Here is a 13,886-nt window from a genome sequence, read left to right as displayed (position 1 = left end):
GAACTTAGTTTCTTCAACCTTGTGACCTTGAAACAAAATGAAGATGAAAATTATCATTTTCTAGGATAACAGACAAAATCAATAAAAAAAAATTTTTTTTAAACACTTCTGTACGAGATATCAAGGAGGGCAGAATAGGCATACCATCGAACAACATATGTACAATCTTTAAAAATATCATGGGTTAATAGAAGGTATACACAAAATCATAACTGGGGGAAAATACTCTTCATTTTGTCCTGATAGAGATATATTTTGTGCAGAAAGGTTTTCAGAAAGTAAACAGCTTTTGGAAAGATATATCTTATTTTTATGGACAATTCTGTGAACAAACAGATTTGAACTAGCTGCTGAGCCTGTCTTTTACGATGACAAATCTCAAGTGGGAAACATATATATCTGTTATGAGACATGGACACAGACAGGGTAACTTGTTTGAAGTCATACATTTAATAAAAGATGGCTAATTCGTAAGCCATGGAATGTTCAGAAAAACAAATTAAGATTTGTAACCAACATTCTCAATTTCATCAGCTGTAGTCAATCTATGAACAATCATATGAGAAAAAAAGAAACATAATGCTGGAATGCTGAGATAATTACGAGAGAACCAGCATGTAACAAAAAATAACCACTATAAAGAGATCAGAGACATATTACAATGTCATGACTGATAAACTGAAGTATTCAATATCAAAGCACGTTTGAACTGGGAGAAATACATTAACACACAAACTAGATCAGAAGATGTTTTAGTACCACAAGCTAAGAAAATTCAGGAGATAAATGGCTCCAACTCAGAATACGTCACAGAATATTAGTAACGAACACCATGTTTGAAAGAACGATAATAACAAAGTGGTAGATGCACCTTCCCCGATACAGAAAAAGACACTTTTTACCATTATTTGAGGAACTGTCAATCCTCAAGCTCCTTATGGATAGAGCTTGAGAACACCTTAAAAAAAACAGGTGTCATCATTGCGAACAGTATCGTTAAACACTTAACCTGAACTAGTTGGCCTGGATAAAAATATAAAAATGGATGACATACTAGAATTGATAGTGTTCTTCCATTCTGTTTGTCTGTTTGTCAGAAAACCTACAAAAGTTTTTTTATGTGTGCAAACTAAAAAAATCTACCACATCACAATCAGTCATGTTTACTTATTCACTTATTTATTTATTCATTTATTTATTCCTTTGTTTTAAATGTGTATGTATTATGTTCTGGACTTCTCTAGTGACCTGCAATTTTGTTTGGCTTTGTACTCATGTTTTATTTTCTTATTATCCCACAATAAAGAAATGTACTGTTTACTAATATGATACCCCCCAAAAAAAAGTTTTACATATTGATAACAAACATGAAATGTCATTATCTAGGTTGACACCGTAACAGGCACATGAACATGCTAAAACTAGTCTGCAATTCACTATCATCATCTTTTGTTTTCTATCATTTCTTATCTGTGCTTCTATTCTTTAAGCTGTGGATTAAGTAAAAAAAAAAAAAAAAATAAATAAATAAATAAAAATCATTTTCCCTATCAATAAAAAACATAAACTCTTTGGCCCAAACTGGCACCACATCACTTTAATGGTCTGTGGAAAATCAGGGTTACCAACTTCTGGGAGGTTATCGGCTGTAGCTACTTTCGTTTTCTCCGCACAGGCGGATAGTAGTTTGCAAAGGACAGGAATGTCAGACCCCTGCGGAGTCTGCACTTGTGGGTCAAGGTTAAGTATGTGTAATTAAATAACTGTTCATGGATGCACAAACACACACACAAGAAACTCACAATGTCACAAACATATCAATGCTAATCCACATTATACTCTACCATATCTTTTTTCTTTCTTTTTTTTTTTTTTTCAGTTACTGGAAAATGTACCGATCCCTGAAGAAAACATTAATTCTTGACTGCCTGCAGATTTTATTACAGACATTCTGTGTACTTGACAGACCAACCATATACAAACCTAAGTTTGTTGAAGACGTCAAAGGTGATGCCATCTAGGACCAGCTTGGCAAAGTCTTTGGGCAGAGAACTCCGTGACTTGCACCCCGACTCCACTTCGCCTCGGAAAACCTGTCAACCCATACACTCTTACACACACTGAAAACACAAAGCAATGGCTTAACCCAGTGTACTGTGTAGCAAAGAAACACCAAAAACACAAGTACTAAAAATCATCCGCAAAATATACAGCACAATTGACATAAATCATCTCTTTCTCTCTCTCTCTCCCTCTCTTACTCGTACATTCATACACACACACAAAAATCTGACATTGTAAAAAGATGTCAAATAAAACAAAAAAACAAAGAAACACACACACACACACACACACACACACACATTCACACACACACACACACACACATTCTTCCACACAGTGTTTAACCAGTTCCAATTCCTTGCTAAATGCTGGAGGGAAAGTGTGTAGGCAGATGACAATGCACTAAAATTAATGCTGGAGCAGAAGAAAAAAATGAGGATCAAGGGATGGGACTAAGCCAATACCGATGAACCCAGGTAACTGCGGTCTGTGTCACTACAATGTTCAAGTCTCACCTTATCAGACATGATGCCCTCACAGTGTGTTGCTGTACATTTCAACATGTCCTCCAGTGTTTTCTGAAAACACAGTTGACACCAATTAAAAAAAAATTTTTTTCATCTTCATTCTTCAATTATAATCAACAGCCAGTCATTAAAAAAGAAAAAAAAGAAGAAGAGAAAAAAAAAGAAATCTATAATAAAAATAACAACAATAGATTTTATCTGTATTGTGATTTCCCTAACAACTAGAAGGCTCAAAGCACAATACAGTAAGACATGTTTAAAATATCTAGGTTAAAGATATATATAAGCAATATCATCAAGGGAAAAAACAACAAAAAATGATACACAGAATATCATAATCAAACCAGACCAAAAAAAAACAAAAAAAGTATAAGATAACAAACTCATTTCTTTTTAGCATCCTTATTTACTGTTCCTCTGAACCTGACAAACAAGTGATATACACCTGCATTGTCTCCTCCATAACAGCTCTCAACTTGTCCGCCATTGTCTGCAACGTCGTTTCCATAGTGTTGCCTGGGTCCTGAGTTTGCATGGCAATGACCTGCAGCTTGGGCAGAAGCTGAAACAGCATCATCACTGGATGTGTTAACATATTTCCAGATGTCAGTGTGTTCTCACAGACACCACAAAAAAGAAACTCCTGCCTGCTCTTAGCTCTAGTGCACCGAAGCCAGTTTGTCAAGTTAGGAAGGGATACAAGTCTTGTCAGCGATGCCACTGACCTTGGACAAACGAGTAGTATTTCTTGACAAACAAGTGTGTAGCCACAGAGACCACGGAATGAGGACCTTGTGTTTTGAACTATACTTCCAACTGTTTTGTTTTGTTTTGTTTGTCGAAGTAAAAGCTAACGAGAGTGAAGTGTGAAGAATGGAATGATTACAGTGGTGATGAAGTTCAAGAGAAAGTAATAATCTCCAATGACATGAACAAAAAATGAACAACAAAAACACACATACAAAAATACCCAACATGCACACACACATAGTGTAGAATGGAATGGTTAAAGTGGTGATGAAGTTAAAGAGAAAGTAATAACCTCCAATAAAAGGAACAAAAAAGCAACAAAAACACATACACACAAAAACACCCAACACGCACTGTGTAGAATGGAATGGTTATAGCAGTGATGAAGTTCAAGAGAAAGTAATAACCTCCAATGAAAGGAACAAAAACGCGTGAAAAAAACACACACACGCAAAAACTCGCAACACACCCACACACACACACTGACCTGTTTGGAATTATCTGCATCCTTGACAACTTTCTCTGCCTGCTCCAGTTCATCATCCGTTGCCCCAGAACTAGCAATTTTCAAAGCGTTAACCGAGTCCTGCACTTGTACACACAGTCGATCCACCATCTGGGAAAACAGAAAAAACAGGTACTATACCTCTCTGTACTGACACACCCCTCATCAGGTACTGACACTGTCCTGATCCCCTAGTGAACAATCTGATGAAAAACAACCCTTCAAATAGAGCTCTGGAAAATCTCCACAACTGGTCATGTTTCTGGAAAAATACCATTCAGGGCAACATTAACTCTCTCCATACGAACGGCGAAAGAGACGACGTCAACAGCGTTTCACCCCAGTTACCATCATCAAAATATTGCAAGCGGAAGGCTCTTATACTGAAGAGGTGAATGTTGACAAAGAATACCACAATTCTTACGACGGAAGCTAAAGGTTGGGTCATTCAGACACCCACTGGACATCTGAGGGGTCTGTGTAGAGGAGAAGAGAGGACTGGCCGTACTGAGTGCATTAAACCAGTCTGCAATGTAAACTGAATAATGAATCAAGACAAATTCAAAATTTCCTTTTCACTCACAGCAAAAAACTACATCATACGTTATTTACAACATATACAATGTTGCCTGTTGGTCTGAAGCAAGACATTACCCATAACACAAAAGGTTTCCCTACATCGAAAAAGACCAATGACTTTAGATCCAGGAAAACAATATTTCTGGTCTGTACCATCTGACTTGAAAAAAGGAAATTTTCTTCCTAAAATTACGTTTGAGTAACATACTTACAAGTGCAGACTCCAGCAGGGTCTGATTCCTGTCCTGTGCAAACTACTACACGCATATGCGGAGAAAACAAAAGTAGCTACAGCCGATAACCTCCTGAAGTAGGTTACCTCCCCTTTGCATCCCTGACTAGCGGCAGCTGACTTTCCCCCTCCCCTCCAAACAGATGCAGGCAGCACGTACCTGCTGGGTGGAGCTGATGAGGAACCCTTGCTGCAGCCTGTACTGCTGGTCAGAGGCAAACCGCCGAGGACTGTGGTTCCGCTGCAGAAGCTGTTCAACCTGCCAACACACACACACACACACACACACACACACACAAGCACACACATTTGACATTGTTGCTTATAGCCCAGCTGAATGTACGAGGACATATCAGGACTGCCCATCTAAAAAATAAAGAAACAAATTTCAAGTGTGTTAAATGCAAAACCCTGTTAAACTGGGTGGTGGGTGAAAGTGTGGGGGATTAAAAACCAAAACAACACAGTTCATGACATATCATTTTAACTATTAATCTCGGCAAATGAGCTGGACTGTGCTGTGAATGTAAGCCCACCTAATTTAATCATTCCCTGATTTGAAAAAAATAAAAAGTAAAAAAGGATAAAAACACTTCAAAACCAAACAAAATTTTTTTTTTTTTTTAAAAGCCATAAAGACAAAAAAACTACAAAGAATGGACAGCTAGTGCCCATCTAAGAGTTTCCAATATCACTACCTTAATGCCAGAGCAAACAGCACAGACACTACATCACAGAGAAAAAGAAATTGTCAAGGCTCAGTGGAAAAAAGAAAAGGGAATGGACTGGGAAGGCAGAAAGTGCAGAAAACAGTCAAGGAATTAAAAAAAAAAAAAAAAAAAAAAAGGCAGAAACAAAGAAAGCAATAGAAAAAGAGGGAATTTCCTGCACAGAAGTGGTGATGCAATTTAATATAAACTGAAAGAAGCTCATCATCCAACACAGCACAGCTTTTCACACACCTCTCTCTTCACTGTACATCAAAGACCTGACCAGCACATTCCGTCCATGCCAAGGTTAGACCGCCGCTCCCCCACCCTGCAGCCTCCCCCCTCACCCCTCCCTTCCCTTTTTTTCTTTTTTATTGCATATTTGGATCAGTCTGCGAGCATTGCACCTCCACAAAAGTGAAACTGCAGGGAAAAAAAACTATATCTTTCATGCAGTCCATTCTCTGTTTGCAAGAACACTCAGTGTGCTGAACGATGGTGGGTTTTTTCTGTCTATCTGAAGTGTGTATAGTGCTTTTTAAGACAGACTCTTTCATTGTTTGGAGGTGTAGAACTGGAAGGATTAACTGTTTGGCTCAATTATTTTTATCTATGATAGATAATATATATTTATATTTTTTCCTCTTGCCTGCATGTGAATGCATGCACGTGTGTGTGTGCTGAATTGTATGCACATCTTTTAATTGTATTTATGCAGTGCCGCACAATGAACACACTTCTACAATGTTTTTCAGTTATAACAAATGATTATCTTATCAACATGCAGAATGTTGAAGTTAAACCAGTGTTCCTTAATACAGAATGAATTACTTTACTCTCTTACTTGTTTTTCTTTTCTTTTTTTTTTCCCCCTCAAAGCCTGACCAAGCGCATTGGGTTATGCTGCTGGTCAGGCATCTGCTTAGCAGATGTGGTGTAGCATTTAAGGGTTTGTCTGAACGCAGTGACGCCTCCTAAAGTAACAGAACTGTAACTGAAGTCTGTAATAGAAGTCCTATCACAAAGTTGAAAGAAAAAAAAAGTTTATGGCTTTTCTCTGCATGAAGTACACTCTCAGACATGTCCAAAGCTGTGGTATACAGGCTACCAATGTCTCACCTTCTGGAGGGCTGTCTCTGTGCGCTCTGCCTGTGTTCGCAAGGCCACTGCAGCATCATTCACAGGGAACGGCATCTGCCTCAATGTGTAGTTCCTGAAACACACAACACCTTCACATGGGTGGGAGCAAAGAATTCATGTAATACTGAAAGGAATGTGGCAAGGGTCAAGGGTCTTGAGACCATTTTACCAAAGCACATATCTTACTTCAGAAACAAAGTAAAAAGAAAGGAAAAGAATTATTTAGGAATAATGAGATAGAATTTTAACAACAACGCCAAAACACCAATATGGGAATCCATATGATGCTAAAATACTCCAACCATACATCTATAGCATTTCTTCTTCTTCTTCTTCTTCTGCGTTCATGGGCTGCAACTCCCACGTTCACTCGTACATACGCGAGTGGGCTTTTACGTGTATGACCGTTTTTAACCCGCCATGTAGGCAGCCATACCCCGCTTTCAGGGGTATGCATGCTGCGTATGTTCTTGTTTCCATAACCCATCGAATGCTGACATGAATTACAGGATCTTTAACGTGTGTATTTGATCTTCTGCTTACATATACACACGAAGAGGATTCAGGCACTGGCAGGTCTGCACATATGTTGACCTGGGAGATCGTAAAAATCTCCACCCTTTACCCACCAGGTGCCGTCGCCGTGATTCGAACCTGGGACCCTCAGATTGAAAGTCCAATGCTTTAACCATTCGGCTATTGCGCCCATTTATAGCATTTCTGAAAGGCAATTCCAACTGGGGAAAACGGTAAGAAGGAATGTGCATTATATGTGTATACATGTAAAAAGTTCTGAGAAAGCACGTAAAATGTTGCAGAGAGAGATATTTAATAGCACTGCTTTGTAGCAAAATTTCTTTTAACCCCTCCCACTCCCTCAAAAACACACCCCCACTCCCTTTAAAAAAAATTTTTTTTTTTTAATATTGATTTAGTCATGACCTGTTTCTGTATCTCCTCCTCTGTGTGCGTATTTGTGTGGATCTCACTGAGGTGAACAAGCCTACACACATTTCCTGCCTCCACGCCCCCTACATCCAATTTTCCTCATGGTTCAAACCACTCACTTTTCCAAGGCGTCGGCCACATCTTCAAAGCCATCAGCTGTCAGGCCGTTCTTGTCCCACACCACCGTGTGCAGCTTGGTGTTGATCTGTAGAGCTTTGCTCAGCATCCGCGCTCCGAAGTCACCCATTGCATTGCCACTGATCACACAAAATTATAACAACAACTACTAACACAACAAAACAACACCAACGACAACAATAATAGTGATGATGATGATGATAAAAACAGTGATGATATTAAAAATAATAATAATAATAATAATAATAAATGCATCTACATAGTGCTGAATCTTGTGCGGAGGCAAATCAAAGTGCAGTCACACCCAACTTTCACACTCATGCATAACACTGAAACAAAGGCATGAAAGATAAAACTCATGAATAAATACACATAGACAGAAGGCAAAAAAAAACTACAAACTGAAAAACAGAGGAGAGGGAAGAGCTACTCTGCAAAGAGAAAAAGTTTTATGGCCGGATGTGAAAGAGCGCAGGAATCTGATGAAGCAAAAGAGGGAGACTGTTCCAAGTATTAGGTCCAAACAGAGAAAGAGTGGTGGCTGATTCTGGAGTGTTTAAATCAAGGAACACAGAAACAGAGTTGGTCTGAAGCTGAACACAAAGACCAAAATGGAGTGGTGATGCGATGGCAGCCACACAGACAGGAATGGGCCAGCCTGTTTATTCATTCATGACAGAGAATTCAGATCTTGCACTTTATTCTGTACAAGGCAGGTAGCCAATGGACAGATTGCAAGAGATAAGTGATAACAGCAGACACAAAAGTCAACACCACCACCAAACAGCAGTTCACAGGTATAGCTGCAAAAACTGCTAAACACACCAGTACAGGATCGGTTACTTCAACAGCATTAACTGATGCTTAAAACAAACACAGAAAAGAGCAAATTTTATATATCACATGGTAATTACCATTCTCTGACATCATATCTTCAATATAAGCACATGGGTGTGAGCATACTGTACACACAAGTAAACTTTACTCAGCTGTAACACAAAACAGAACAGCAAACAAAACGACAAAATCAACCCAACCATTGTGCAGGCTCATACAAATCCAGTTACCTGAGATCGATGTAGGTCAGAGTGTTGTTGCTACCCAGGGCATTGATTATACAGGCTGTGTCGTTCTTCAGTTTGGAATCAGCTAACGATAAGGACTCCAGTATCTGAACAACACAGAAAAGAAGCTTGTTTGAAAAAAAACGGTCCTAGTTTCAAAAACAGTAATATCCAACAGGAAAAAGATACGAAAACAGAAGAAAAATATAGATCGATAATGCATGCATGTGTGTATGCACACAAACGTGAACACTATCCACTAGTTTCAAGAGAAATGAAAACGAAAGAAATGCAATGGAAAAGAAAAGCTGGAAAGAGAAGAAGACAGAATGAGGAAAAGGAGAAGCAGGAGGGTAGTAAAGAATGTAAAAAGAAAAAAAAAGAAGGAAAGAAAAGACTCACTCCATACAAACACATATCAATCATAAATCACAAAGAGTCACTGTTGCAAAGTGTGGATCTTGCCTTCACTACTCAGTGTGCTGCTCACTCTCCACTCCACACGATCCCAGCTCAATGCACTAACGCTGCACACTCAGCCATCCCTACAGCTTACAGCACAGCTAAGGACACGCCCAGCAAACTGTATGTCTTGAGACATGGTTTTAAATTCACTGAGAGTTTGGGTGCAATGCAGAATGAACAGCAATGATTAAAAAAATTTGGGTGTGGTCAAACCAAAACCACATCCAAGAAATTACTTCATTTTGCATTTTGTTAAAGTTAGTTTTTCACCTGAAGAACAAAGCAGCATGAGTAGTTGGCTGAAAGTCAAGCAGTAAGGATACAGTGAAATGACCCAGGAATAGGAACAAATACATGCACACAAACACAAGCAGGCACACACACACACACACACACACACACACACACACACACATGCACTCAGTGTCTCTCTCACACACACACACACACACACACAAGAAACCCACTAATCCCCATCAAAACAAACAACTGCTCCACAGTTTGAATTGCCACCATCACATGCACACACCTCAGTCACACAAAGACACCAACGATGACAATCACCACTCACCGTTTCATCAGCATGCAACAGTTGAACTACTGCATCCAGCACTGACCACATGTGCCTGGGGGGTAACAAAAAAAGTATCACTGAAATCACACCGCTCGCTCCAGGTAAACAGAATTGGCAAAGTGTAGGGCTTCCTTTATTTTCTGTCCAGGTTTGTTTTGTTCTGCTTTGGTTTTTTCTTGTTTTTTTTTCTCTTCTTTTTTTTTTCATCTAACTGTCTGAACTATTTTTTTTTTATACCACAAATATATCATTCACAACACATAATTTTTTTTAATACTAACTTTTTTCATTCATGTCTTCACTTTGTACCTGACTGTCTTTAACAAAGTGACATACTGTAGGAATATTTGCTTTAATAAAACAAGACTCCAGGTCAGGTAAATGGAGAGAAAACATTTCAATAACTCGACACCAAATGGAATAAACAGTGAGAAGATTTCATGCTATTCACTGTGTTTATTCTTTTATTCTATCTTACAAATCTCTTCTTCTTCTATGGGCTGCAACTCCCACATTCACTGGTATGTTCAGGAGTGGGCATTTACCCATATGACCATTTTTATACTCACAAATGCTTTTCATAAGAATGAAAAAATAATTTTTTGACAAAAACTGATTACTTTCTTAGGAGTGATCAGGAGTTCTTTTTGACAGCAATTTTTGGTAGGGCTTGCAGCTGCAGCTGTGGATTCCTTTATAAAACAAATCACTGGACCTTTCTTCCTTGCACGCTTGTATAATTTGTGTTTTGCCACCGTTTGCATGCTGGAATTTCATGTTTTTTTTATGTCATTGTTTTTAATAAATTATCTTTTTCATACACCCTCAGTTGTTTTTAATAATAATTTTTTCTTTTTCTTATACCCTCTGTTGTTCTTCATTAATTATTCTTTTTTCATGTTCCCCCACCCCCACCCCACCCCTCTTGTGGTTGTTTTTAATCAAATGTTCTTGCCTTGTGTTGACAGACATGACCTACTTGGGCTTAATGGAGCTGAAGTTCTTGCCAATGGCCAGGTGTCGCAGGTGTCTGTTCTTGGCCACCTCTGGCAGCAGTGTCTTCAGGTCTGTATCAAAGCCTGGGAACACCAACACAGCACACACACACACAACACTGCAGGTGGGTGGTTCATCACAGGTAGCATGTGGTGGTGGTGGTGGTGGTGGTGGTGGACATGTGAGTGTAATGAGACTGAAAAGGACAATGTGAGAGAAAGTAAAAATGAAATAGCAAGAGTGAGAGCAAGAGAGAGTGAGTGAGAATTAGTGAGTGTGTGTGTGAGAGATAGAGAGAGACAGAGAGAGAGAGAGAGACAGAGAGAGTGAGTGTGTGCGTGCGTGAGTGTGTGTGTGTGCGTGTGCGTGTGTGTGAGTCTGAGGGTGCAAGTGTGCGTGCAAGTGTGTGTCTGTGTGTGTGTGTGTGTGCACATGCATGTGTGCATGTGTGTGTGTGCATGTGTATGCACACATGTGTTTATGCATGCATGCTTATCAGAAAGCATGTGTACACCCTTACTCATCACCTGTCCTTAAAATTTGTTATACGTCTTTTTGTTGTCTTTTTTGCTCTCAGTACCTGTCTGTTTCACACACACACACACACACACACACAAACACACAGAATATCTCATCCTCTGACCCATGTTGCGGCATAAAGGATAGCAGCAGGAACCTACCCATCCCATACGTGATACAAACCTTTGTTCAAGTCAAAGATATTGAACAGTGAAACCGGTGATAAAATTAAAGAAAAATAATTAAAAAAACCCACTGCAAAGCAATCTTTGCCAACACACACACACACACACACGCACACATGCGCGCTCACACACACACACACACACACACTCTCTCTCTCTCTTCCACTACCATCTCTTTCTCCCTGGAACTCACAACGTCAATCTGCGAACCTAACAATACAATCAGGTCCAGACCACGCACCATTGTTGTTGATGTCCAGACGACCAAGGCACGTGATGTTAGAGATGCATCCGGTGATGACCTGCGCCCCCGCTGACCCCAGGTCGTTGCTGCTGAGGTCAATCTCAAGGTCCTTCAGGTGACGGTTGCTGGCTATGCCCAGCAGCATCTCTCTTAGGTACAGACAAGAGGAATGAACACCAGTCAACGGAAATTTCTTTTCATAAATGAATACATGTTGACTGTCTGACCAAAAGTTCACATGCATAAGGTATTCAATTAAAAAAAAAAATGTGTATATATATATTTTTGCTTCCATAAAATCCGGACATATTCAGATTGGTTGCTAGTCGAGCTGAGGAGTTGATTAAGTCAAGGTCCTGTATGCATTGTACACATAGACAAAAAAAACAACAGTAAAACTAGAGCATTAAATCATTTTTCTGACAGCATTCTAATTTCACACAAAAAAAATGTAAAAAAAGGTTTTAAAAAAACTAAAACTATGCTTGCCATAGACATTTTTTTATTATTATTATTACTTCTATGGTTTTATTTTTTTTCAAATGCTAGAGAAAAGAAAGTCAGATGATTAAAACTTTTGGTTTCACTTCTATTGACTCCCTTTACACTGGATGTGCTCTGATCACTCCTCCCTGTTTTTTATATATTCATTTCTAAACTACCAAATTCAACTCTCAATCTCAAAAAGGGACAGTCTATACTGAACGTATAATTCAAATCTATTTCTTGTCCAAGTTATCGTAGAAACGGCTTAACGAAAATCTTACCGATTCATACACAAAAGGAAATTTTCCTCCTAAATCGACCTTTATCTAACTTACATACTGTGACCCATTAGCGCATACTCCGGCAGAGGTCTGATTCGTGTCCTGTCTAAACTACTATCCACCCATGTGGATAAAGCAAAAGTGGCTTGTCTAATAACCTCCCGTTAGTAGATTATCTCCCTAAGAACAAATTAAAGTTTCTTTTTTACGATCTTAAAGTCTTGAACCCCTTCATTCTGCTAAATTACCCTCCATTTCTGTGTATAGTTAAAAAATATTTTCAATCAGTTTAAAACAATATAAAATTAAAAAAATATTAAAAAATCATCTTCTTTTTTTTAATCCCAGCCTTGTCCAAAATGGACCCCCAGTCTCACTTGACAGCTTCAGGAGGAATGCGGGTGGAAGACATGTCCACCTTCTGCAGGTTACAGGTGCTGGCAAAGAACTGTTTCCAGGCGACCGGCACCACCGTGTCCTTGGTGCGTTTGTGCGTGAAGGTGGTGCGGGACAGACCCAGGTGGCACAGGTGGGGGCACCCCATAAGCAAGGGGGACACCAGCTGCAGGACAACAATCAGGAAAAGTAAGGTCAATGCTTCCGTGACGAAGCATGCGTGCAGTTATATTCCGTCAGCGCTGCGCACTGCTGAGATATCAGTCAACTGATACTTGCCGTATACGGTACAAAATGTGTAAGGTACAAAAGTTGCACTGCCTTCAAGCGGACACACTTTTGGTGGCAACAGAGTTAACTTCCTTTTGTAGCACTGCTTCCTTTTCAAAAACTGAACATATTTTGCATGCAATTTGGTTAAACTGTGAAGCAAAACTGTTTCGAAAGCAACCTTTGTAAAACAAGGAGATACTTCGTCTGCTCAATCTTGATGATTCTGCCAACAGGGATTCTGATGACTCTTTTTCACCCAAAAAAACATTAAAAGAGTGGCTATAGTGAGAATGAGTATCGCACAGAAACTGTACCAGTGCCAAATTTTGCTGTTGTCGCAAGCACATGTCAACAGACTGGATGTGATAGGGTCAGTGGTATTTGATGCTCATCTCGTGCTCACAGTTATTCCCCTTCTCCAAGACATCGGCTAAAATAAAAACACTAAACTTCTAAATTGCAGAGGTACACTCTGTATCCTTCTTTCATTAAGTACACAAAATCTGGTAAAAACTTGGCTCCATTCATGTCTGCTGGGCAGGGTTTTGGGTTGTTGCTGTTGTTTTTTTTTTAACCATTAGTAGCTTTCTTGAAGCTTCTTGGAGGCAAGCTCAGGGTGGCAGACACATAAGGTTGAGGCAGGGCAAGTCTCGGCAATGTTAGGGTTAAAGATAAGGTCCAAAGTCCCATAGCCTTTTACGACAATTGTGACCGTGAATTCATATCCATTGCGTCTTGGCTCAGCATGGGAAAGCAGGGCCCAATCTTCTCCTCCTCTCGTATTAACCTTCCCCAACCACTCAGGAACCA

The 13,886-nt window shown here is 39.4% G+C and overlaps 1 protein-coding gene across 9 annotated transcripts in view; it reads right to left on the bottom strand.

The window, feature by feature from the left end:
• Nucleotides 1–13,886, bottom strand: part of LOC143300762 (F-actin-uncapping protein LRRC16A-like) — a 97,754-nt gene that overhangs the window by 60,300 nt on the left and 23,568 nt on the right. For all 9 annotated transcript variants that reach the window (XM_076614676.1, XM_076614681.1, XM_076614678.1 and 6 more), the window contains 12 exons: nt 12,785–12,969; nt 11,638–11,789; nt 10,676–10,775; nt 9,694–9,748; nt 8,661–8,764; nt 7,575–7,712; nt 6,487–6,580; nt 4,818–4,916; nt 3,829–3,957; nt 3,037–3,153; nt 2,580–2,642; nt 1,984–2,093 (listed from right to left, as the gene is read on the bottom strand). In XM_076614676.1, coding sequence (XP_076470791.1) covers nt 1,984–2,093; nt 2,580–2,642; nt 3,037–3,153; nt 3,829–3,957; nt 4,818–4,916; nt 6,487–6,580; nt 7,575–7,712; nt 8,661–8,764; nt 9,694–9,748; nt 10,676–10,775; nt 11,638–11,789; nt 12,785–12,969 — 1,346 coding nt within the window. The remainder of the gene's footprint in view (nt 1–1,983; nt 2,094–2,579; nt 2,643–3,036; nt 3,154–3,828; nt 3,958–4,817; nt 4,917–6,486; nt 6,581–7,574; nt 7,713–8,660; nt 8,765–9,693; nt 9,749–10,675; nt 10,776–11,637; nt 11,790–12,784; nt 12,970–13,886) is intronic.

This window comes from Babylonia areolata, chromosome 26 (assembly GCF_041734735.1).
Source record: "Babylonia areolata isolate BAREFJ2019XMU chromosome 26, ASM4173473v1, whole genome shotgun sequence".
NCBI classification, from domain to species: Eukaryota; Metazoa; Mollusca; class Gastropoda; order Neogastropoda; family Buccinidae; genus Babylonia; species Babylonia areolata.
This window is presented reverse-complemented; position numbering and strand designations above follow the sequence as displayed.